This window comes from Balaenoptera acutorostrata, chromosome 1, assembly GCF_949987535.1.
Source record: "Balaenoptera acutorostrata chromosome 1, mBalAcu1.1, whole genome shotgun sequence".
NCBI lineage: Eukaryota > Metazoa > Chordata > Mammalia > Artiodactyla > Balaenopteridae > Balaenoptera > Balaenoptera acutorostrata.
In genome coordinates this window covers 25,330,500-25,354,659 of record NC_080064.1, presented here as the reverse complement: position 1 = coordinate 25,354,659, position 24,160 = coordinate 25,330,500, and the positions used below count along the sequence as shown (strand labels likewise).

The 24,160-nt window shown below is 57.7% G+C and overlaps 1 protein-coding gene across 5 annotated transcripts in view; it reads left to right on the top strand.

The window, feature by feature from the left end:
- The window catches only part of COL16A1 (collagen type XVI alpha 1 chain), a 51,210-nt gene that overhangs the window by 18,699 nt on the left and 8,351 nt on the right, over positions 1–24,160 (top strand). For 2 of the 5 annotated variants that reach the window (XM_057553300.1, XM_057553274.1), the window contains 33 exons: positions 483–518; positions 744–851; positions 1,168–1,290; positions 1,397–1,450; positions 1,666–1,707; positions 2,015–2,050; positions 2,136–2,189; positions 2,372–2,440; positions 4,689–4,742; positions 4,834–4,860; positions 5,561–5,620; positions 5,793–5,840; positions 5,973–6,026; positions 9,472–9,525; positions 9,749–9,781; positions 11,902–12,018; positions 12,105–12,146; positions 12,228–12,314; positions 13,130–13,174; positions 14,049–14,093; positions 15,828–15,881; positions 16,409–16,462; positions 17,020–17,073; positions 18,554–18,598; positions 18,709–18,762; positions 19,054–19,089; positions 19,444–19,506; positions 21,948–22,019; positions 22,231–22,284; positions 22,947–22,991; positions 23,198–23,242; positions 23,560–23,613; positions 24,041–24,094. In XM_057553300.1, coding sequence (XP_057409283.1) covers positions 483–518; positions 744–851; positions 1,168–1,290; positions 1,397–1,450; positions 1,666–1,707; positions 2,015–2,050; positions 2,136–2,189; positions 2,372–2,440; positions 4,689–4,742; positions 4,834–4,860; positions 5,561–5,620; positions 5,793–5,840; positions 5,973–6,026; positions 9,472–9,525; positions 9,749–9,781; positions 11,902–12,018; positions 12,105–12,146; positions 12,228–12,314; positions 13,130–13,174; positions 14,049–14,093; positions 15,828–15,881; positions 16,409–16,462; positions 17,020–17,073; positions 18,554–18,598; positions 18,709–18,762; positions 19,054–19,089; positions 19,444–19,506; positions 21,948–22,019; positions 22,231–22,284; positions 22,947–22,991; positions 23,198–23,242; positions 23,560–23,613; positions 24,041–24,094 — 1,872 coding nt within the window. The remainder of the gene's footprint in view (positions 1–482; positions 519–743; positions 852–1,167; positions 1,291–1,396; positions 1,451–1,665; positions 1,708–2,014; positions 2,051–2,135; positions 2,190–2,371; positions 2,441–4,688; positions 4,743–4,833; positions 4,861–5,560; positions 5,621–5,792; positions 5,841–5,972; positions 6,027–9,471; positions 9,526–9,748; positions 9,782–11,901; positions 12,019–12,104; positions 12,147–12,227; positions 12,315–13,129; positions 13,175–14,048; positions 14,094–15,827; positions 15,882–16,408; positions 16,463–17,019; positions 17,074–18,553; positions 18,599–18,708; positions 18,763–19,053; positions 19,090–19,443; positions 19,507–21,947; positions 22,020–22,230; positions 22,285–22,946; positions 22,992–23,197; positions 23,243–23,559; positions 23,614–24,040; positions 24,095–24,160) is intronic. The other 3 variants (XM_057553289.1, XM_057553281.1, XM_057553297.1) reach the window with 3 other exon arrangements.

Below are 24,160 nucleotides of genomic sequence, written 5' to 3'. Positions count from 1 at the left end.
GTTTCCTATGCATGGTGTTGTTGTAAAGCCTAGGAACGATGTGTGTGAAGAACTTAGCAGCACACAATAGGCATTCAAGAAATGATAATTACCACTGTGGTGATTATTATTGTTACTGCTTTACTAATAGCAGTGAATGCTGACATAGTGTTCATCATGAGCCATGCACTGTTTCACATATATCAGCTATATCAGCTTGTCTAATCTCACAAGAACCCTACGAGGTAGAAGCCTGTGCTCTTTTTATTGTCCCCATTTGACAGATAAAGAAACCGAGGCACAAAGAGGTTAAGTAACTTGCCCAGGATCACCCAGGCAGGGAGCCTGGCTCAAGTCTCTTCTCTTGAATATTGCTTCACTAGAATGAGAGCAGAGATTTTGATCTGTCTTGTATATTGTATATTCCCAGAATCTAACACAGTGCCAGACACTTAAGGGTGTCTAGTATGAGTGAATGGGTGCTGGAAATGCTTTCTCCTCAGGGCAAAGCTGGAGAGCATGGATTGAAGGGGCAGAAGGTAAGATAATTTGGTGGGCACGGGTGGGCACCACCTCCTCTCAGATGCCCTCCCCACCTCCTATTCCTGATTGCCCTGTGCCCACTCTCCACTCCCTGCCCAGCCTCCAGCCCCAGTGAAGGGCTCTGAGTGCCTGCAGGTCCCAAGAGGGCACCGTGCCCTGCCCTCCTTGAACCCTACTCCAGCTGGATCACCCCTGCCCTCTTTGAACCCTACTCCTTACAGGGTGATGCTGGGAATCCCGGAGATCCTGGAACACCGGGCACCATGGGGCGGCCGGGACTGTCGGGAGAGCCTGGGGTTCGGGGCCCTGCAGGGCCCAAAGGAGAAAAGGTCAGTCAGGCAGGGGGCAGTTTTTTGCATGAGCAGAAAGAGATTAGGCTGAGAGCTAGTGAGGGGAAGGACTTGGGGTCAGGCTGTGAGCCTCAGGGGATGCCAGAATCACTGGGTGGGGGCGCCTCAGCTATTCTCCGAGGCAGGGAGGAGAGCTAGGCGTGTCAGGGGCCAATTTTGATATCCCAGGCTGAGGAGGGGTCAGTGGAGGGGCAGAGCTTTGAGAAGGGCGCAAGGATCCCCTTTCCGATGTCTCCTCCTGGCTTGGCTGCCAGGCCTGGCTCATGAGCTCCTGGCTGTGCCCATCTCTGACCAGGGTGATGGCTGCACTGCCTGCCCCAGCCTGCAGGGGGCATTGACTGACAGGGCAGGACCACCTGGGAAGCCAGGCCTGAAAGGAGATCCGGGGCCGGAAGGCGTGGGCCAGCCTGGTAAACCGGTGAGTTCTGGCTACCTGCCCTCTTGTCCTTCCCTCCCTGGGCTTTCCTTCTCTCCCTCCTGCCCCCTTTCCCTTGAGGGACCCATGGCTCACCTGTGTCTTTTAGGGCCAGCCTGGTCTACCAGGAGTTCAAGGACCCCCAGGACTGAAGGGCATACAGGTGTGTGTGAGCGTGAGGGCCTGGGCTGCAGCTCTGTGTGGGTGAGGGTGCGGATGCGGAGATGCGTGGGGACGGTGGGCCTGGAGGGGGGAATGGAGATCAGCTGCAGAGCAGGGAGGAGGCGGAGGTGGAGGAGGTCCAGGAGGAGGGGCTGGGACAGGGGAGAAGGGTGAGTGGGGAATCTCAAGCGCAGGCTTGTCCTTCTGCCTCTTCAGGGAGAGCCAGGGCCTCCAGGAGTGGGAGTCCAAGGGCCCCAGGTGAGTCTCCAGCCTTACGCGTGCCTGCTTGCCTCCCAGCACTTCCCTAAGCCAGCTACTCACTCCCACCTGCCCCCCAAACCTCAGAGCTCTGCCTGCCCCCAGATGCTCAAGGGCACAGCCCTGGCCTGCGGTTGTTTCTGTTGGGGACTTTGGTTTTGACCCCCTGCCCCTCTCTGACCCTCAGAGTCTCCTTGTGGAGCTCTCCTGAGTTTGGGCTGGCAGACACCCCACCCCAGACCAGGTCTGCCGGCGGGGCAGGTTGGCTTGGGCAGCTGTGGCCCAGTCTGCCTTTTCTGACTTGCAGGGGGAGCCTGGAGCCCAGGGTTTGCCTGGCATTCAGGTACGTCTGCCTTGGGCCTGGAGGAGACGGGCAGGTGAAGGGGCCACTCTAGGATAGAGATAACTAAGTGTGCTTCCATCTGCAGGGGCTCCTGGGACCTCGGGGGCCACCTGGCCCTGCTGGAGACAAGGGTGCCAAGGTGAGCCTCTGCCTGCTTGGGCTCTAGACTTGTAACACTTCGGAATGTCCTGGCAGTGGGCACGGGGGACATGGGAGCAGAGGGATGTTTGTCAGAGGGCTGCCCAAGGCCTGGTCTCACCTGCTGGATTGTAGCTAGCTTCAAACTCTGGCCCTGCAACCTTTGTACCCTCTCTTCCACAGGGATCTCCAGGGGTGAAAGGAGCCACTGGGCCTGTGGGACCTGCTGGTGCCAGTGTCTCTGGGCCTCCGGTAAGGGCCCTGCCCCACGCTCCACACTGGGGATGTTGTTTGGACCAAGGGCGTTGCCGCCAGGAAGAGGGCATGGGGCTGACCCTGCCTGTCCCAGCAGCATGGGGGATGGGAGGAGAGAGGCCTCAGCCTGGCCCGGCCTGGGAGAAGGAAGACCGCACTGTTTGGGGGGAGCCCCTGAAGAATGATAATATTGAACACCACCAGTTTTTGAGCAGTGACCGTGATGAGGCCCTGTGCTAAGCTCTAAACAAACAGAGATTCACTTAATCCTCACAACAGTCCTGTAAGGGAACGGCTATGATTATCCCCATTTCACAGATGAGGAAACTCAAGGCCAGAGAGTGAGGAGACAGAGCCGGGACTTGAACCCAGGTCTGTCTGACTCAAAGCCCATATGCTCTGCCCGCCAGCCTCCACTTCAAACCTTGGAGTCATTCGGGATCATCTAAAACAGTGCTGCCCAATAGAACTCTCTACCCTGCCTGAGATGTGGCCACCAGCCCCACATGGCTGTTGAGCGCTCAAAATGTAGCTAGTGTGACTGAAGAACTAAACTTTAGATTTAATTTTAATTATTTTAAATTTAAGTAGCCGCATGTGGCTATTGGCTACCGTACTAGCCCGCACAGATCTATCCAGACCAGCAACACTTTCAACCTTGTTACCCTCAAGGACCCCTCTTTATTGCTGTCCCACCAGTGATTCCCATGTTCTGAAAGATGTGTCTGTTGAACAAATTGCATAGATTAGGTAATAATATACACATTTCCTCATTTTTATTCATCAAAGACCTGTATAATAGCTAGCTTTGACTCCACATGAATCCACTAGAATTTTTTTTTTTTTTTTTTTTTTTTTTTAAGGATTTTCTTTTTTTTTTTTTAATTAATTAATTTATTTATTTTTGTCTGTATTGGGTCTTCGGTTCGTGCGAGGGCTTTCTCCAGTTGCGGCAAGCGGGGGCCACTCTTCATCGCGGTGCGGGGACCGCTCTTCATCGCGGTGCGCGGGCCTTTCTCCATCGCGGCCCCTCCCGTTGCGGGGCACAGGCTCCAGACGCGCAGGCTCAGCAATTGTGGCTCACGGGCCCAGCTGCTCCGTGGCATGTGGGATCTTCCCAGACCAGGGCTCGAACCCGTGTCCCCTGCATTAGCAGGCAGATTCTCAACCACTGCGCCACCAGGGAAGCCCTAGAATTTTTTAAGATGATATAATTCTAGCCTAAATCAAAGAAATGATACCTTTCAGCCAGCCTGTGTCATGCCAGGTTGTGGGCAAATGTATAATTTTTCCTAGGCTTTTGGTAATGTTGAAAATAGCTTGTGAACTGTATCTTTTCTGTCTTTATGGATCCCTAGAGAAATTCCAGACCCAGTTTGGGAATCACAGATGGATTCCTCCTGAGGGTGCGCTGAAGCCCAGAGGGGCCGCGGCCTTGCCCAGGTCCCCACCGTCCGTGTGGTTGCCTAGCACATCTAGGTCGTCAGGGTCCCCGCCTGTCCCAGGGAGCTCCCAGTGAAGGCAGAGGTGAAGGTGAAGGTGAAGCTGGCCCTGGTCCTCAGGGAGCTTTGAGTCCCACATGCGAAGGTGGCCTGCCCCACAGGACAGCAGCCGTCAGAGAGCCCTGCTGACTTCTCCAGACCGCCTTCCCTCAAGTTGAATCCCATCCGGGAGGTTTCCCAATTCTGGCGCCACACTTACTAGTTGTGTGACCTTAGGCCAGTGACAGCCTCTCAGGGCCTTCAATTCCTTGTTGACAAATCAGGGCTGAAATTCCCATCTCCTCCTTAAATCAACTGAGAGAACTTGTATGATGGAGAGAATTGTGTCAAACACTAAAGGCTAAGAGGACAGAGCAGGGACTTTGGGCCGCACAGACCTGGGTGCAGCCGTGATGTTGGGTCTATTACAAAATGTCTTTAAGCCTCCGTTTCCTCACCTGTATAATGGAACAATACCATCTTGCAGGGCTGGGAGTGGGGATTCCATCCAGTGCTCCCTGACAGGTGCTTGGCCCAGTGTCTGACACCAAGAAGGTGCTCGGGAAATGCCAGTGTTCTTCCTCCTTCCTTCTCGCCTTGTCTCTTGGGCCTCAGTCTCCTACTCTAGGACATGGGCACTGGGATGTGGGTTCCAGGGGAGCCTGGCACTGCTTCTGTTAGTCCTATCACCCTCCCCTGCTGGCAGGCCAGATGGCTGGCTGCTGTCCAGCCTCACCCGCTGACCCTGGGCTCTCTCCCTTCAGGGCCCTGATGGGCAGCAAGGACAGACTGGACTTCCAGGAGCCAGAGGGATGCTGGTGAGTACCGTGTCGTGGGGCAGCAGGAAGCCACAGCTGGCCCTTTCTCCACACCCCTATCTACTCATCCCCCTGTGTTTCTTCCCTGCAGGGTGAAAAGGGAGCGCAGGGAGAAAAGGTAAGTCCCAGGGACCTGTGACCAATACTCTGGGGAAATTAGCAGCCCCTGGAGCTCTGCCACCCAGGGGACCCTCTGCACTTGGCTGTGGCTCTGGACTGAAGGATGGGTGCTGAGGAGTCATCCTGGTCTCCTTGCCACCCACTAGCTCCCTGGTTGCTGGCCCAGGGCTCAACCAGGATCCCAGGAGACCCAGAGAGCTCCAAGGCCCGCATGGGAGGCAGCTGCATTTTCAGATGGACGCTGAGTTACAGGACAGGGGAAGGAACTGAGTTCAGAAGGACTAGTGAGAGGACAGGGATATGAGGGACCATGAGAGAAGGGCATGGAAGCGAGGCTGGGCCAAGGGGAATGGGGCTGAATACTTATGCAGCAGCAGACAATGATGAAGCGAAAAATGCAGTAACACCAAGAGCTGTTGATGGCTGAGTGCTTGGCACATGGCAGGAACTCTATATACATTCATCCATTCCATCCTCATGACAGTCTGTGCATTTGGTATTATTATCCCCATTTTATAGATGAGGAGACTGAGGTTCAGAGAGGTTGAACAGATTACCCAAGGGTACAGTCAAAAGAGGCCGATCCTGGATTTAAACCCTGACGTCTCCATCTCTAGAGCCTGCCCTGCCGCCCAGCTGTTGATTTCCAGAGGGTCCTCCATCCTCGCCCCTGCTGACAAAGGCTCTTTTCTTTTCAGGGTGAGCCAGGGGAGTGCTCCTGCCCCTCCCGAGGGGACCCCATCTTCTCTGGCATGCCGGTAAGTGGTGCTGAGAGCCTTCCCCCCCCGGCCTGGGGGTGAGGCCTGGCTTCCGGCCTTGTGCCCAAGACGCACAGGCCCCTGCGCCCCAGCCAACTGCGTCCCCACGCAGCCCTGTGCTTTGTGTGGACATTGCCTATAACCTTCTTTTGCGATCCCCACTCCCACCCAGGGTGCTCCGGGACTTTGGATGGGCAGCTCCTGGCAGCCGGGCCCGCAGGTGTGTGTCGCTTGTCTCCTCTGTCTCTCCTCTTGTCCGCCAGCGTCCCGAGGCTTGCCCATCCTAACGCCGGCGCCCCCAGCGATGGGGCAGAACTTTCTTCTGGGTCTGATGGTTTCTTCTCTCCTTCAGGGTCCTCCGGGTATTCCTGGACCACCAGGCCCCCCTGGAATGCCTGGGCTTCAGGTAAAGAGGGAGAAGAGAAGCGGGGGGCAAGGCAACAGGGCGCATGCTCTGTGCCAGACCCCAAGTGTGCCGCTCCCCTGCCCCAACGCTTGTATGTGTCATTTCTCACTCCTTGTGCTCCCGCTTCCCAGAGTGGTATGGAGGACGCACTGGTCCCTGAGGGCAGGCTGTGTGTATTCCCAGACCTTTTTTGAGGAATGCCCTGTTGTTGTAGCCCAGGTACCCCCACTGACACCTGTGTCAAGCTCGGGCCTTGGTCAGCTGTCAGGAACCCAGAACCTGGGTCAGCTGACAATCCTTGACACTGGTGCAGAGCTCACCATTTTGGAGCAGCGTTCAACATTCATTCATGCAACGAAAATTTTGCACACCTAGTATTTTCCAGGCACTGTTTTAGGTGCTGGCAATACAGCAGTGGACAGAAAGAAATCTCTGCCCTCTGGGAGCTTGCATTCTAGTAAGACAGACAGGCGATAAGCAAGAGAAATACATAAAATACAGTATGTTAGAAAGTGATATGTCCTGATGAGAAGGTTAAAGCAGGGAGTGAGGATAGAAAATGGGAGGAGCCCAGGGAAGATATTTGAGAAAAGTGTTGAAAAGAAGGGGATGTTTAAATCAAGCCTTAAAGGAAAAAAAGGGAAAAAGAAAAAATAAAAAGACTTGAAGGAAATGAGGAGAGAGCCTGCAAAGGAGAGTATTCCTGACAGATAGACAAGGGAGCAGGTACGAAGGCCCCGGGGGTGGGAACGTGCCTGCCATGTTTGGAGAATAGGAAGGAGGCCAGGGAGTGAGGGGCGAGCAGTAGGAGTTGAGATCCTTGTGGCATCATGATTAGAGTGTGTGTTCCAGAACCAGGCAGCCTGACTTTGAATCACAGCTCTGCTACGTGTTAGCTTTGTGATGCTGGGTAAGTTACTTACCCTCTCTGTGTCTCAGTTCCTTCATCTGTTAAGTGGAGATATTGTAATTACAGAACCTACCTCATGGGGCTTTTGTGAGTATTAAGCAAGTTAATGCTTGCTAAATGTGTAGAACCTTGCCTGGCATATAGTGAATGCTCGGAAGGCATTAGCCATCATTATGACAACAACTACTGTTATGATTTTACATCCATTCTCTCGCATTTGTTTGAGCCTTACATCAACTCCAATAGGAAGGTGGTGGATCCCTAAGTCACAGCTGGGCACAGTGAGGTTCTGGGAGGTGAAATATCTTGTCTGAAGTCATCGGCTACGAATTGGCAGTGCTGGACTGGGGCTTTCCCGTGCAGGGCACTTTCTTCTGCCCTCCACTGCCCTGCAGGGTGGCTCCCCAAGGTTTGCATGCCAGGCCACACTTCCCAGAGGCCCTAGGAGGCACAGACAGTAGCTTCTGTGTTTCTGGCTCCCAGCTCCTGGAAGAGTGAGTCTCACCTGAAAAGGCAGAGCAGAACTGCGTGGAAGCTTTTTACAAACTACTCTCCCCCCCCGCCCTGATGATTTTATATATACCTCCCTCCACCCTGGGCTGAGAATCTGCTCTGGTGGGCCCCCTTTGCTGATGGGAGCCTCTCTCAGTATTCCAATTCTCTGTCTCATTGAGAGCTCAGAATTAGAGCCAACTCTGGGTCCTCCACAGGCCAGCCACACCTTTACCAAGTGTCCGGGCTTCCTGCTGCACTGCCAGGAAACAGGAATCAGGCTGCAGGGGGCTTGCAATTTGCTTGGAGAAACGTGAGAGTCATTTCAAAGTGACCCATTAACAAGCGCATGCAGATGTCATGTGAACCCTGCCAAGGCATGCTGGGGGAACGAGGCAGAAAAGAGTGACTGCCACCGAGTTTGGTCCCAGGCACCAGAGTCCTCTTCTGGCACCAGTGCTGGAGACCAAGCCGAGGCTGCTGCTTGTGGGCACCTGCCCCGTGCCAGGCAGGGTGCAGGTCCCCTTCCCTGGTCGTCTCCTGCAGTCCTTTCAAGGAAGGGAGGGCCCAGCAGCTCCTCTCTTCAGGTGCAGGAACAGGCTCAGAGATAGACAGCATCCAGAGCTCCAGTAATCCCCATCCATTCCTACAGACGTTAAGAAGTGTGCGGCTCGGTAGCTAGTAGACAGTGCATAGTAGCTCTTCACTTCTACAGTAGAACAAGTGGGAGGTATAGTTCTGGGCGCGCAGAAAAAGAAAATCACAAAGTATCAGGCTTGAACTAACACAGACAATGGAGAGTGGGGCAGGGGATGAATGATCATTTAGGGGCATGAATAGAATTAACACGGTCACGGTGTTTCCCCTGTGCCGGGGGCTGTTCTAAGCACTTTGCCTTCTTAACTCGTTGAGGGCTCAGAATGAGCAGGGCTGGGTGACGGCACGTGGAGGGGCAGGAGGGGCCGGGGGAGACAGACTCCAGGTCTGACTCAGGCCTGGTGGAGCCTGGCCTGAGATCGGGCGGGCTGCCAGGGAGGGTAACGTGTTCTATTGCTGGGAGCTGGGACTTGAAGGGAGGCCAGCTCTCAGAGCGGGCCAAGGAAATCCTGTGTCGGGGCAGCGGGTGAGCAGCAGTGCGTCCGCTCGGCATGTATCTGAGGCATGCCTCCTCCGGGTGGGGCACTGGGGGTTTCAAACCGAACATACTCCCTGCCTCCATGGAGTATTTAATATGCAGATGTGCATTGTGAGTCTGTAAGGGGAACAGAGTCTGAGTGGTAAACATTTAACGTGAGCATCCCTCGTGCCATGCTCTGTACTAAGTTCCTTATAGCCGTGATCTCCTTTAAGCCTCACCACAAACTACCACTGTTTTACAGAAAAGGAAACTGAGGCACAGAGATTCCCCCCCACCCCCACCTCCCCGCAAGTAACCTGACAAAAGTTGTACAGGTAGTGAGTTAGAATTTGCACCTAGATGGGTATGACTCCCAGGCCTCCACCCTGTGTGTGCCTGAGTGTTCTGGGGAACGTCTTTTGAGGAATGATGCAGAAATCGTGGTTAAGAGAGGGGTTGAAGCCAGTGGTCCTCAATCTGAATCTCACCGCTGTGCCTTGCTCGTCCTGTGACCTTTAGCAAGTTGCTTGCCTCTCTGAGTTCTTCGTCTTGTTTTTAAGATGGAGATAACACTTACCTCACCAAAACAACTGTGGTGATTAAATGAGAAAATATAGTGAGAAAATATAGGAAAAGTACTTAGCACAGAAAGAAATAATAGTTATTTACTATATAGAAGACCCACTGCCCTGACATGTAGGGGAAGAAATCATTTGGACTGGTTTTGGGGGGTGGGTCGCCCCTCTGGGCCTCCTCAGCTCCCCCTACAAAGAGTCTGGAGACTTTTGAGCTGAGAATAGACGTCAGCCAGGGCTCTCAGCTCTTCAGGATGAGGGGGAGAGGCAGTGGCGATGGTGAGAAAGAATCTGGGTGACCTATGGGCTAGAGAGAGGTGTCCACTCACCCGTGTCTCTTCTTGGCTGCAGGGAGTGCCGGGGAACAACGGTTTGCCAGGACAGCCTGGGCTGACTGCAGAGCTGGTAGGTACCGGCCTGGACTCACTGTCCTGCGCACCCCCTGCTCTTCCCAGGACTGAGCTTGCCATGCTAGCGCCCTTAGCTGCTGTGGGGGTCCCTCCTCCCTCCGTCTTCCGAGGCTGGGAGAAACCTGGAAGCCACGTGGCTTCCCGAGGCTCCACCTGGTGCCGTAAGTCTCCGTCCCCCTTCCGCTCGCCCTCTGAGCCCTTGTGTCTGTCTCTTGCAGGGATCCTTGCCCATTGAACAGCATGTCCTTAAGGTAAGAGAGTCAGAGGGAGGGCCTAGGAACTGGCAGGGGTTCCCTAAGGGGGTCGCTGTAGTAAGCGCTCAGCTGCGTGACACCACACACAGAGAGCTGCAGATGGAGCTGTTTGTGGGGACCGTGCATGCCAGGCATCTAGCCGAGGGGGCCTGGTCAGGGGCCGGCTCGGAACAGACCCCCAGTCAGTGTTTGCTGAGCGAGTGTTTGAAGGAATCCTGTGAAGGCACCCAGATAGGTGGCCATGGGTGCTCTGGGCAGTGGTAACTCGGAGACCTGCCCGCAGCAGTTGCCAGTGAGGTCACACGGGGGCAGGGCAGGGAAGGTGAAAGTGCACTTGGAGGGCAGTCAGGCAGGGATTTGCGAAGGTTATGTTCTATGATAGGACTGGGTAGGGGCCTGGAAGAAGGCTCCGGCTGTCCTCTGCTCAATCCAGAAAGAATCCAGGGAGGAGAAGGGATTTGAGAGGTGATTCTAGTGGGGCAAGAAAGGGGACTTGGGGCCTGAAGGGAGAGTCGGCCTGTGCCAGGGTCTGTCAGTAGCATTAAGACCATGCTCGAGGGCTGTGGCCTGGTCTGATCTCCCACGCTGGGCACCACGGGTGACACAGCGCTTCCTTGCTCAGTTACCTCTAGAGACCAGATCAGGACTCTTCCCTCCTCCAGCTCAGCATCCTTTGGGGTCCCTTCCAAGCCTTGGCCTCCAGAGCCCCTGTCCTGGTCACCCCCTTCTAGCACTGGCTGGTCAGTGGCCTGGAGCTCCCACGACCCCAGTGGTCCTGGTCAGGACAGAGCATGGGGGCCGCCTGCCCTGCCGCTGCTCTGGACAGCAGTCATCTCCAGAAGCAGCCTGAGGTCAGGTTATCCTCCCGGCGGCAGCTACAGGTTGGATCCTGGCAGGGTTGTGGCAGTGAACCCCTGCTCTTCTGCCCTAGGCCTCTGGCAAGCCAGGGTTCCCCAAGTCCTGCCCCTGGGCAAGTGATTATGCGACTCCAAATGCAGGATTCGACATTTCTCTGTGTAACATGTTGTCTGATGGCTTCTTGATCAAGTGCTCCACGGAGGGCCCCCAACAGGAACTGAGTGTGGTCTGGAGAAGGGGTCAGATGGGCACTGACAGCCCAGAGGAAGCCTGGGCTTGTGGACAGAGCGCTTCCTTGGCCCTCAGACAGACCAAGGTCCGATCCAGGGTCCCACTTACCTTAGACAAGTCATGCTGTGTCTCTGAGCCTCGGCTTTCTCATCTCCAGAGCGCTTATAAGATGACCTGCCTCATTGCAGTGTCAGGGTTGAATGTGATAACGTGCAAGGCCTGTCACCATTGCTGGCATCATGGGTGCTGAGTAAATGACAACCATTATCATTGAGCTTTGCAGGGAACAGTGGAGGTGGAGCAGCGTCTCCTCTAGGGGCCCGTGGACATCCCTCCAGGCCGTGGATAGATGCCAGGCTCCCGAGTCCTCTGAAACTATAGTCTAGTTTTCACTAGTAGGTTTCATTTTGAGGGGAAGCGGACTCACAGCTTCCATCAAACTCTCAGAGAGGTCTGTGACCCAAAGAGCTTAAAGCCTCCAGGCAAGAGGAGGACTTTCTTGTCAGGAAGACTTCAGGCCCGGCCCACTGGGGAGCCTGTAGCAGCCGGGATCCACTGGGAAGTGCAGGGCAGGCCCCATCCCAGAGGCTGTCTGCGAAGGGCCTGGCTCCTCCTGCAGCTGTTTCCTTTGCTCCCTTGGGCAGAGAAGCTGGTGTTTGGAGCTGGCCTTTTCAGTCTAACTCCTCGTGGCATGTCCTCACACTGGGTGCAGGTTGCAGGAACAGCCGGGACAGATGGTCCCTCCCCGGGCCCCTCCGCCTCCTCCCACACGCCTGTCTGGAAAGTGGCGTTGGCTTGGCCCTACCGGAGCTTCTTCCTGGAGGAAACTCAAAGCCAGTGTTGGGATCGGGTCCCTTGAGGATACAGCAGAGCTGCCGCAGACATGTGGCTGGGGAGGAAGAGAGTGGGTGGGTGCCGGCCAGCAGGGTGCCCCTGGCTGAGTTCGGAGTGGGTTTCCCCCATGAGGCCCACCCTGGCCTTCTCCGACCCGGGCCCCACACCACCACCCCCCACCTTTGTCTCATCAGAGCATCTGCGGGGACTGTGTCCAGGGGCAGACGGCCCACCCGGCAGCCCTCCTGGAAAGTGGAGAGAAGGGAGACCAGGGTATCCCCGGCGTGCCAGGCCTCGACAGCTGCGCCCGGGTAGGAGGCTGGGCTCGGGGTGGCCTTGGTGCAGGGCGAGCTCCCGGCTGCCCCCCGCTGACCGGGCCTCTGGCTGTCGTCCGCAGTGCTTCATGGAGCGGGAGCGCCCGAGAGCTGAGGAGGCCCGGGTGAGTGGGCCTCCGTCTTCTCTTCACCCCCTGCCCTGGGCCCCACGGGGCTGCTCACACTCACCATCCATCCCGCTCCAGGGGGACAACAACGAGGGAGATCCGGGCTGTGTAGGGAGCCCCGGCCTGACTGGTGCTCCGGGACTGCCCGGCCAGAGAGGAGAAGAGGTAAGAGCGGAGCCCTCGCCTGGGCTGGACCCCGAGGTGGCTGGGGTCTCCACTTCAATGACTCTCAGTTCCCGAGGGCAGTTTCCTTCCTGCCAAAAGTCTTCTCGGGCCCTCCGGTGGCTCCCTGCCTCTCTTGGGAGTCTTTCAGGGGCCTTCGAGGCCTTAGGTCACCGGCGCCCCGCGCTGCTCTGGCCTCACCTGCTCTCCTGGCACCGGGCCTCCTCGCAGCTCTGGGCCCCGGGCCACTCTTCCTCCCCTGGCCTTGCTGCTTCCTCAGCCTGCAACTCTCCTCCAAGGCCCGCTCCTTCACCCCTTCAGCCCTTTGCTCACATATCACCTTCTCGGTGAGACACTCCCTGACCACCCTCTCTAAAATAGAACTCGCACACCCGTGCTCGATGCCCAGTCCCTCTCTCTGCCCCACACTCCTCACTGTGTGGTATCCTGTGTATTCCCTTCATTCGGGAACACGCCGCAGGTGTCTACTGAGCACCGCCCGTGTGCCAGCCTCTGTTCCATGCACTACTGTCCACCTCTCCCTAGAATGTAAGCGCCACAAGGTGGGGATTTTAATGTTCCATTTGTCATTGTGTCCTCAGCCCCTGGACCAGTGCCCAGTACATAATAGCTGCTCGATAAATGTTTGTTGGATGATTGAATGAACCGAATGAAAGGTTTAACGTCAGCTTTAACATCCTGCTCTGACAGCACTGCCTGTTGACTGGGTCTGTGGCAGGCTGGGAGGAGGGCTGCGGAGACCTCGGGGCGCTGTGGGCCTGAGCCTCTTCATCCATATTCCCTGGCTTCCTTTGCAGGGTCCGCCCGGCATGAGGGGCTCTCCGGGTCCTCCAGGCCCTATTGTAAGTATCTGTGGGTTTCCTGGCCTGCTTGAGAGGCTCTCAGAGGGGTTGTAAAGCCAGACACCATTCTGCTGCCTTGTCTCCGGGAAGCTGGGCAGGACAGAAAGAGGGAACTTCCTATCCCTCTCCTTTCCCTCGTCAGAGCATCTGCGGGGACTGTGGCCTCCCGCCACCGAATCCCCAGAACAGGCCTGCTCCGCCCCGCTCTGCCTGTGGTCCTGCTCAGAGGAGGCCCTCAGGGCGCATCCTTGTTTCTGCAGCCCTGTCCCTGCTGTGTTTTGCACCCATGGCTCATGGTCTGGGCAGCCAGGAAAGCGTGTGGCAACCTTCAGACAGGGGCCAGGGGCTAAGATGGAGCGGCCCTCTATCGCTCTGTAGGGCCATCTCTAAGACAAGCCTACAAAGACTAGACTAGGAGCATCTACCCTGGAGTCCTCTGTGGTGTTGATATGGCAGGAACATAGAAGTGACTAGGAAAGCCTGGAAGAACTGAAAATGCTTTCTTTGGAGGAAAAAAAAAATGGCTGGTGGGAGCCTCTTAGAACCAGGGAGTCCCCACCTGGGGGCTCATGGAGGTCAGGTAACAGGCATGATGGGCTTCCACTCTGGCACCAGGATTCACTCGGACTCGGGAAGACTTGGGCAGGTGGTTTGACTCTGGGGGCTGTTGCGCATCTCTACTGATGGCAGAGCCATTCTTCCTGGAGCCGAGGCGAGGAGCAGATGTCTTCTGGGCCAAGACTTGGGATGAGTCTCTTTTCCAGCTGCCTTGAAAATATTCCCGTGACTTCCTCTCCCCGTGACCTCTCAGCCCCAGACTGTGACCCAGGGTTACTGTGCTTGTGAGATGTGACCTGCCTGTTTCTCCCACCAGGGCCCCCCAGGTTTTCCTGGTGCTGTTGGCTCCCCCGGATTGCCTGTAAGAACCTAGCGCTGCTCGACCTCCCCTTCCCCTGCCAGCCAGGTCTCTGTGGCTTTTGCTTGTCTCCCTTCCTGTCGTGCCCTGGCCTCCCTCCTCCATGTTTGTCGTTGTCCCCCTGCAGGCTCGGTAGCTAACGACACAGGTTCCCTGAGGTCCCAGCAGCTTGGACGGCCTCCCAGTCTCTGACTTCTTTTCATTTCTCCCTTCTCCCTCTTCTCCTGCTTTCCCTCTCTCATCTTCTCTCTTCTCCCCCCTTCCGTTTCCCTTTTTCTCTCCCACAGTCACACATCACTCCCCCTAAATCCTCTGGAGCTATTTTACCTTCTTATTTTAAGCTGGTGCCTCTAGGGGCCTCTTTATCCCTGCCTTCTCACTCTGCCTCCTGCTTCTCCCACCTTTGGTGTTGACTGAAGATTTGCTGAAAGTAGTTCTTGGGGCCCTGCCAGGCACCTGGCCCAGAGCCCGGCAGAGACGCCAAAGCTTTAGGGCTTCACACTGCAGGCTGGCACAGGTTTGCTGCCCTGCTGCTTGGCAGGGCTGTCCAGAGGCGCCCCAGGGATTTCAAGGCGGCCATGCTTGCAACTTTTCCCATCATCCTAGAGGAAACTTCCTCCTCTTCCTTTCCTCTTCTTTGGCTCCGGTCCCAGTCTGCTCTGAGGCTGGGCACGTGATGCCAGCAGTAGGGCTTCTGGGTGTCGTGGGGCCCTGCCCCTCTGTGCCCAGTGTCTTGGCCGCCTCCTTCTGCCAGGTGTCGTTAATTGCTCTGCCTTCGTCATCGTCACAAGTATGTTTGAGTCATCCTCATCCTCACTGTTGCTCCCTCCTGGGTCATGGAAACTAACCTCCTGTTTGTCAGATTTCGTGTCCCTGGGGCCTAGCTCCTCTCCTCCCAGGCCTGGTGATGGAGGCTCAGGGAGCAAGGCCTCTCCTTGTCACAGCTCCATCTGTCCCCACGTCCTCATCCTGGCCGGACCTTGTCTGTTTCTGCTTGCTTGGGTGAAGGGGCCATCTGTCCGTCTAGCCATCTGTCTTGTGTTGTGGAAAGGTTTGGGTGCCGCTTCTTGAGGGCACGAGGGAGAAGGGGCAGACACGGCCCCTTAATGGTGCGGTGCATCCACGAAGGCCAGGGCGAGGAGTGAGGAGGGATGGGGGCTCTGGCTTTGATTGAAGTGGATATCCCTTCCCACCTAGAAAGTGAAGGCACTGCTCTGGAGGGAGCCTTCCCCTGTCCCTCCCCAGCATCCCTAAAAGAATGTGGTTTTTGGCTGGGGCGGGGGGTTGGAGAGGTAAGTGTTGGGAGTCGGGTGATACATTTTGCTGGGAAGCATCACTCTAGGGACCCCTCCCTGGACAGTTGCCCCTCAGGAGGAGCACATGTGTCACCCTCCTAAAGGTGCACGCCAGACAGTGGTCACAGTAGGGCACACCAATGACAGCCGCCTGAGAAGTACCTTCTGAGAGTCACCCGACTGGGCGGGCATATCTCTGTGGTGACCTGTCTCGGGGGGCATGCTCCTGAGAGGCACCCTTACGTGGGAGTTTACACCTCTGATAGTTACCCTTCTGGGCACACCCCCTATGGTCACTTTGCTGGGGACACTAGGGGGGGCCACCAGCAGCCCCCCACCTTTGCCTAGAATGGGGACAGAGGGCTGGGGGGCTGCAGGGAGGAGTCAGGGGCTGCGTGGAGACTGCCCTCCCCTGCAGTTTCTCATGATTTTTCTCTCCAAGGGTCTTCAAGGAGAGCGAGGCCTCAGGGGCCCGACAGGAGAGAAGGGGGAACCGGTAAGCGGAGGCAGCAGGGGATGGAGGTAGATGAAGAGCCCTGGGGAGATGGAGGTTGGGCCCCCCGGGATGGCTGCTGGGTGGAAGATGGGAGGTGGACTCCCTCTTTTGAAACTCTTTGCCCCTCAGCCCTGATTCCCTCAGTATTGGGGGATCCCTCAGGATCAAAGGAAGTTGATCTCCATGTGCCCTGACTCCCTGTAAGGGGCAAACACTTCCATCCCTGGGGGCTTTCTCCCTCCCTCTTCCTGCAGCGTTCAGCATGCCCCTTGCACTGCCCCCACCCGGGTCCTCATCATCCCCTGCCCTGGGCCTTCTCCTCTGGCTCAGCTCCCAGCGTCCAGGACTGTGGTGGTGATCACAACCGAGGGGAGCTGGGTCTGGGGGAAATGGCCCAAGGGGGTGGCTGTAACCGGGGCACCTGCTGAGGGGCAGCTCCAGACCGTCGGGCCTTGGCCGCCCTCACAGCCAGGGATGGGGACAGAAATGTTGGGGGGCTGGTCCATCATGTCTCCCTTTCTTTGCAGGGTCCTCCAGGGCAACCTGGCTACCCAGGTGCCATGGGCCCCCCGGGGCTGCCTGTGAGTAAGGGGAGCCGGGTCTGGGGGTACCCGAGCCGTGGGGTGGTGATCAGGACCAGCCAGGCTTGGGCATCCTCAGCGGGCTCCCTCCTTTCCGAGCATTTCAGCTGGTGTCTCTGCCAGGCCGTCCGTCCAGAGCAGCCCCCACCCCATAAGCCCCCTTGGTAGTGGAGCTTGGCCTCCCTCTCCGCTTTGGGGGGCCCACCACAGTCGCTGCACATCAAGGGCCAGACTCTCAGAGCACCCGGAGCCTCCCAGACTAGGAGAGGACAGAGGTCTGCCTCCCCGGGGGCGGGGGAGAGTTGGGGAGATCCAGCGGAGGCGCCTCTTAGGTGGACGTGACCCCCGTTCCACTGAGTGGCGGTGGGAGGCCGCAGAGGCGCCCCCGCTCCGCTCCGCTCCGGGAGCAGCCTACCCCTCTGGCCCCCCAGCCTCGTCCGGGGCGCCTTCTGCGTCTAAGTGACAGTCTGTGTGCTGGCTGCAGTCTCCACCCCTCGCATCGGCGCCGTGGCAGGCGGACCACGGGGCTAATTCCCTCTCTCTTTGCTGCCTGTCAGGGCATCAAGGGGGAGCGCGGCTACGCGGGTTCCCCGGGAGAGAAGGGAGAATCGGTGAGTGCGGGAGGGCAGCTCCCTCCGCGGGGGCGGGAGGAAGGGCTTCAAATGGCCGGTCCCTGTCCGCCGCCTGGAGAGCTTCCCAGCCGCCCCTGAACGGGAGACGTGACCCCGGCCTCCCGGCCCCCTGACTCGCTCCAGCTGCGTCTCAAGCAGTCAGCGCTGCCCGCTGGTTGCTGTGGGGGCGGAAGCTGCGAGGAGGAGAATCCCAGCAGGTTTCGTGGAGACCGGCGGAGGGGCCGCCTGGGGGCAGGGGCCCAGAGTCAGCGGGCAGGGGACCTCCTCCCTCCCCCCCCAACACCCACAGGCCGGAGAGCCAGGCCCCCCACACTGAGCACAGGAGCTGGGGCGGTCATCAGATGGGGACACCGAGGCTCACGAAGTGACGTGGCTCACCCAGGGTCCTGCAGCTAGTTAGTGAATTACGGCGAGCCTGGACTTGAACCCAAGTCTGTGACAAACCTCCCAAGTCTTTTGTCTTACCTTCCCCCTCGCACCTGCTGGTGAGGCCCCGGTGGGATGCAGCAAACCTCATTGTGCATTTATTCAATAACAAGTCTTTCTCTTGGGCCTTCTGGGTGCCAGGCTCTGTTCTGAGGATGCCTTGGTGGATAAAACAGGCAGTTGAGCCCTTGGTCCTCAGGGAGCTCACGTTCCAGTGGGCCAGGTAGATAACAGATGAGTAAACAGCTACGTATAAATTATGAGAGGTAGGACCGGTGGAGAAAATCAAGCTGGGTAAGGAGCTGGAGCCATGAACAGGAAGCATTAGACAGAGGGTCAGGGAGGCCTCTCTGAGGGGGTGGCATTTGAGCTGAGCCCTGAATGGAACTGCGGGGGTGTGTGGGAGCACAGACAACCAGCACATGGTTGTCTGTGCTGGCGAATCCCAGAGGGAGAAGCCACGGGTGAGGGTACCTCAGGGACAGATTCGAGCCATCGAATGATTTGGTAAGGTTTCAAGAGACCTAGAAATGGTGGGGGATGGTGGGCATCCTAGGTAGAGGAGACAGTTGTGCAAATGCCCAGTGGTATGATTGTATAGTGTTCAGGGAACTTCAGTCTGGCCAAGCCAGGCAGAAGATAAGAAAAGGAGAGGGAGGTGAAGCAGGGAAGGGTGGTTGGTATCAGATCACAGGATGCCTCAAAACCCAGCATTCAGTTGGCAGAGGGGAGCCATGGAGGATGTTGGAGCAAGAGAGTATTATAATCAGAGCTGTGTTGACGCAGAGGAGATGGCAGCCTCTTGCTGGCTGGATTAGAGCAAACCAAGAGATGGCAGAACTAGTTAAGAGGCTGGTTCAGTAGCTCAGGCAAGGGAAGGGAAGCCTGAACAGACCAGGGAGAAGAATCCTGCAGCTTAGAGGGGCGTCCCACCACGTCCCTGCCTCTGCTCTGTGCCCCGTCCCCTGCCCCATCCCCTGATCTCCCGCCTGCCCCAGTCAGAGTGACCGATTCTGCTCCTTTTTGTCACCAGGGCCCACCAGGATCTGAAGGCCTCCCAGGTCCCCCAGGCCCAGCAGTGAGTGGGGAAGGGGACAGGGAGATGTGGACATGGGGATCCCTGATCCTGCCCTGGGGTCTGGGGACAGGAAGGTTGGGTTCTAGATGCATTGTTCTCTGTGGTGACAGGGTCCCCGAGGAGAGCGAGGACCCCAAGGGAACTTGGGTGAGAAAGGTGACCAGGTGAGTGGTGGCAGGGACCTATCTAGCTGTCCTCCCCTGATGGTCACCCTCATGTACGGGACGGGGTGGGGGAGGGGGCACAGTGACCAGCTCTAGCCTCCCACCCCCCACCATCCTTGAGTTGTAACCTCTCACCTCGTGCCCAGAGCCTCACCTGCTGGCCATTTGGGGCAGAGTGGAGGACAAGGCCCGTGGCTTGAGGCAGCCTCACGCTGTCATTCTTTCCACCTGGGTAGCCAGGCAGGAGAGAGAGGGCGGCACAGCAAACTGTCCTTTGCTTTCTTCCCCTAGGGATTTCAAGGCCAGCCAGGCTTTCCAGGCCCACCGGTGAGTGCACACACAAAGCCAGCTCTGTCCGATGTGATCCCATCTGTGAGGGGCAGGCCTGGCCAGGCCTGGCTGGGTGAGGGTGGGCCTAGGGAGGGGAGGGAAGAGGCACGGGAAGAACAGAGGAATGGCCTGGGTGGCCAGGCCTGATTCCAGGAGCCAGGACCTGGAGAGCAGGGCCTCCCGGGTGGGCCCCAGCCCAGCTGCCCAGCCAGACGTAATGCTCCCGGGTGGTGTTTCTGGGAAGTCAAAACGCATCACATTAACAGTGGTGAAGCACACCCAGGAGGAAGAAGGAAGGGGAGCTGCTTTCCAGCCTCGCTTTCATTCCTGCCTGCTTCTTTGTTGATTTAGGGTCCTCCTGGATTCCCAGGCAAAGCTGGAGCACCTGGCCCACCTGGCCCCCAAGCGGAGAAGGTGAGCAGGACCCCAAGTTGGCCACAGTCACAGCTGTGAGCCATCAAAAATTCAAGGACTAATTCAGTTACATCAAGGGTGGGCAGAGAGACCTCCAGGATGAGCCCAGCAACTGCTGTAGGGCAACAGGGCCGGGGCAGACCAGTGGGCCCCTAGGGCTGACAGCTGGGCCCAGGATGCCCACTGGCCTCTGTGCCGCCGAGGTTCCCACCCAATGGGAGAGCATGGGGGGGGGGGGAGGAGGCAGAGGGGTGTAGTGAGAGGTGGGCCACTAGATGCGACAGGCCAGCCCCGGCCAGCTGCAGCTCCTCCAGGGGAGGGCAAGGAGTTGAGGGAAGGAGGGAAGCACGTCCAAGACTGGGCACCCCGGGCCCTTCAGCAGGAGGAGGTCTGGGCATTTGCCTTCTGGGTCTGACAACAGCAGGAAAGGGGAATGGGCCTCCTGGGAAGCCATGCTCAGGGTGTCCCCAAGGGCCAGAGAGGGCAGGCGTGGCCTGTGACCTGGTGACAAGGGTGGGAAGGAGCAGCAGCTGGGGGGCCCCCGCACTGGCCGCCCCTGGGTTTGGCTAGATAAACTTTGGGACTAGTTCTGCCTTGCTCTGGAGGCTGACATCCTTGTCTCAGCCCATCCTCTGTGCTCTCCAGATGTGACAGGTGGGCAGTGTAATGAGGCCCAAATTGACTTCTAAGCTTGGGGTAGGGGGATCATAGCCCACAGGGAGGGGCAGGAGATCTGCAGCTTCTTGGGGAGCCTCTTTCCTCTGAAAGCTGGAAAGGACTTCTAGAAGGGCCACCTTGGTCTAGGTTCTCACTGTTCAGGTGAGGAAATGAAGCCCAGAGAGGCTGAGGGCATCCCAGGGATGCACAGGGAGACAGTGACAGAGCTGAGACTTCCCTCCCAGCTCAGGAGAACCCTCAAGCCCCTGGCTGCGTCCCCCCACCCCAGAGCCAGCACCTATCAGCTATGGTTGAGGCAGTGGTGGGTGCCACCTCCCTTCCCTTCTCTGTGGGGCACCTGAGTGGCGGCCCCTGCCAGAGTCTTCCGTGCTGCCTCTGTGCCCGAGTGCTGCTTGCTCTCCTTAGGCGGGTCATTGCAGAGACTCCCAAACCTCTGGCCAGCGGTTCTCCATCCTGACTCCCTGTGGGGCTGCCATTTCCTGGGGCTGTGCTGACCCCTCCTGGTAGCTGGCGGCATGGCAATGCCACCCAGAGCCCTTTCCCCCCCCCTGTGGGGTCTCTAGCTGGATCCCTTCCCCTTGGTGACCCCCACAGCCACTGCGCCAGGGCAGCCTCCCTCTCCCCACTGGGGAAATGCTGTCGCCTCCCCACTTAGCTACCTGCCTCCCCCTCTCTTCTCCGATAAACATTTGAATTCACACGTTCGCTCTCATCATTCCCCTGCTTTGAACCATCAGTGGCTCCCCAGTGCCCATAGTGGTGTTTTTCAGACTTTATTTTGTAGTCCCCAAGGCTTTTTGTCACACAAAATCTCATATGAATGCTCAGTCTATAAAACAGATGCAAGTGGAGCTGCTCTGGCTAAGGCAAGGGTAGGGGTCCTGGAGTCCCACCCCCTTGGCCTCCACTTTGTGCCCCCAGCCCCTCCAGGCTCCTCCAGGAACCCCCAGGCCCTGAGAAGTACAGTTTGAAAACTAACGGTCTGTTTGATAAAATCTAGTACAGGGTTTCAGGGCCCTCCTCCAGCCTCCTCTCCGCACCCCCCCACATCACACGGGCTCCCCAGACACCCCAGCTAGACCAAGCATGTGAACACCTCCCAATCTTTATCCTTCTCTGAAGTCCTCTGTGGCATGCCCTTTTCTCCTAAACCTACCCAAATCCCAGCCGTCCTTCAGAGCCCAGCACCTGCTAACTCTCCTGTGACACTTTCCCTGCCCCCGACCAGAGTGAGCTGCTCCCTCTCCTCAACTCCCAGGGCCCCTTTCTCACACAAGGCACATAGACTATTGCAATGCCCTTGATGGTCCTGGGCCTGTGACTCTCGCTGGACCGTGAGCTCCTCGAGGGCAGGGCCCACCCTTTTTCCATCTGGGCGAACCAGAGGCCACATAGTGCTTGGCACCTGGCTGGGGTCAACGTGAACTGAATGTGTGCCCTCACTTCAGCCCGCATTACCGAGCACCCACCAGGCCAGTCCTTGCTCAGCCCTGAGGAGGGCGCTGGACCCAGTAGGCTCTGTCTCTTCCTCGTGGAGCAGTGCAGAAAGGCGGATGCTTGGCAGATGAAGACAGATTTTCTTGGGGGAGTGGTGTGTGGGATACAGCCAGTTAGGCCAGAACCGAGCTGGGGTTCGAAGCCAGCTGTCCTGACTTCCAGTAGTCACCGGGCCCCATGGCCGGGGTCTCTTGTCCTGCCGGTGTGTGTCAGGGGGAGGGAGGGGGGCAAGGCCCCGCTGACTTTGCTGGGGGGCTCATTTCCAGGGCAGTGAAGGGATTCGAGGTCCATCAGGCCTGCCTGGTCCCCCTGGACCACCAGGATCTCCCGGGATTCAGGTGAGCATGTGCGCGCTTAGCCTGACACGTGTGTGTGTGTGAGTATGTGTGTGTGCTCATGCACGCATGTGTGTGTGTCTGTGTGTGTGTTTTAGGGGTGGGAGTTGGGTGAGGGGTGGAGGGGGTGAAGAGGGTGGAGGGGCTGGGTTAGGCCTCCCACCTCCTAGGGCTCCAGCACAGGCGTGCAGGAATGCCTTTTTCCCATTTCCAGGGCCCTGCCGGTCTGGATGGTCTGGATGGGAAGGACGGCAAGCCTGGCGTGAGGGTGAGATGGTGGGCCCAGGAGGGCACCCCCTTCCTTCTCCTTCCTTCTCCAAGAGCCAAAGTCAAGGGAACCCTGATGAAGGGAATTGAATTCCACTGCCCCACGCCTCTTTCAGGAGGTGCCCCACCTTCCCTCGGTCTGCCTCTCACCACACCCCACTTCTCCGATGGCACCAGAGCCCCCTGGTTTCTCTGTTCTCCCAGTTGCCTTAACCAGGTTGGATGAGCTGGGTCTCACCAAAGGCAGGCAGTGAAGGGAGTAAATTTATACCCAGAAACTCAATCAGCTGAAGAAACTAGGCTGGGTGTCAGAAAGAATAGGCTGCAGACGGGGAAGGACTTGAGTGTCCCTGGCTCCTTGGATCTGATTTTGCTGGGGCATCTGAAAAGGATGGGGCCATGGCAAAGGGCAGAGCATCAAGGTCAATCCCCTTCTGTACCCAAAAGAAGGAAAACTGAGGTTCAGAAAGGGGCCGGGATTCACTCAGAGTGCACAGCCAGTCAGAGGCTGAGCCCGGCTTGGAATCTTCCCCGTGCCCCACGCGACAATCCCTCCATCCTTGGAGAGCTGGGGGAGGGGCTGGAGAAAGGGGGAGACTGATGAATGAGTGGGTACAAGTTGGACAAAGCTCTTGTCTCAGTGCCCCTGGTCTCTTTCCCTAGGGGGACCCTGGTCCTGCTGGCCCCCCCGGACTCATGGGACCCCCGGTAAGTTGAGCTGCAGGAAGGAGCTGGGAGCTGGGAGGTTCCAAAGCTGGGCAGGTGCCCTGATGGGTGGGGCAGTTCAAATCCACATCCCCTGTGAACATGTTATGACTTTGGATGGATTTGACTTGTTTAACCTGAGGAAAGAGGAGTGGGAAGTGGCCTCTGCATGAGGTGAGGGACGTGGCAGCTCCTGCTTTTTCTTCCAGGGCTTCAAGGGAAAACCGGGCCATCCCGGCCTCCCAGGACTGAAGGTAAGGGCCTGGTGACTCCTGCCAACCGGGTTTTCTCGGCTTTTCTCAAGGTCTGACCCCGGGCAGATGTGGCAGTCTAGCCGGAGTGGAGTGCCACCTGACCCTTGGCTAAGATGCCATCCCAGCATCCAGGCCTTCTGAGGCCACCGGTGCCTGGCAGACTGGGTTGGGGCTTTGCCATCTGCCAGCCCGAGGGCATCAGAGGGCCCCTGGCCGAAGCCGGGGCATGTGGCAGGACTCCTCTGATGTGGGGTCAGCTTGGGGTGTGGGAGCCAAATGGAGGTCTGGTGAACCTCAGTTGCCCCTCTCTCCTCCAGGGTGACTGTGGAAAGCCAGGTCCCCCGGGCAGCAGTGGCCGCCCCGGAGCAGAGGTAAGGGCCCGGGGTCTATGCGTGCTGCCTTTAGACAGCCCTTGGGTTCTGCTGAGTCCAGGACGCAGCCACTGCCTCCCCCTTCGCTGGCGAAGTGGCAACCTCCTCTCCTTGCCTTCTGGGGGAGGTTTTGCCCAACACTGCACATCTTGACCTTCCTCCTCTTAAGTATATAACCGGTTTCCTCTCCCTACGGGCTATTGGGTCATTAACTCATAAAGGCCTGGGCTCTACCTTCCCCCTCCAACCATACTCATGGGCAGTGCTGGTCCCCTGTCCCCGGAAGGCTTAGGCCTAGAGGCCCGGGCTCAGCGCAGCTCTTCTGGCCATTGGTGTTCCACCTGCTGTGCTCAGCGTTCTCCTACCTCACAGCCTGTGTGTGTAAGTCTGTTTCTGTGCTGTTTCTTCCTCTTTCTCCCTCCTGCAGGGTGAGCCTGGTGCAATGGGACCCCAGGGAAGACCCGGCCCCCCTGGCCACGTTGTGAGTTAATCTGTTTTCCTCTCTGTCTCTGTGAGAGTTCAGACTGTGTTGGGCTGGGTGGTGGTG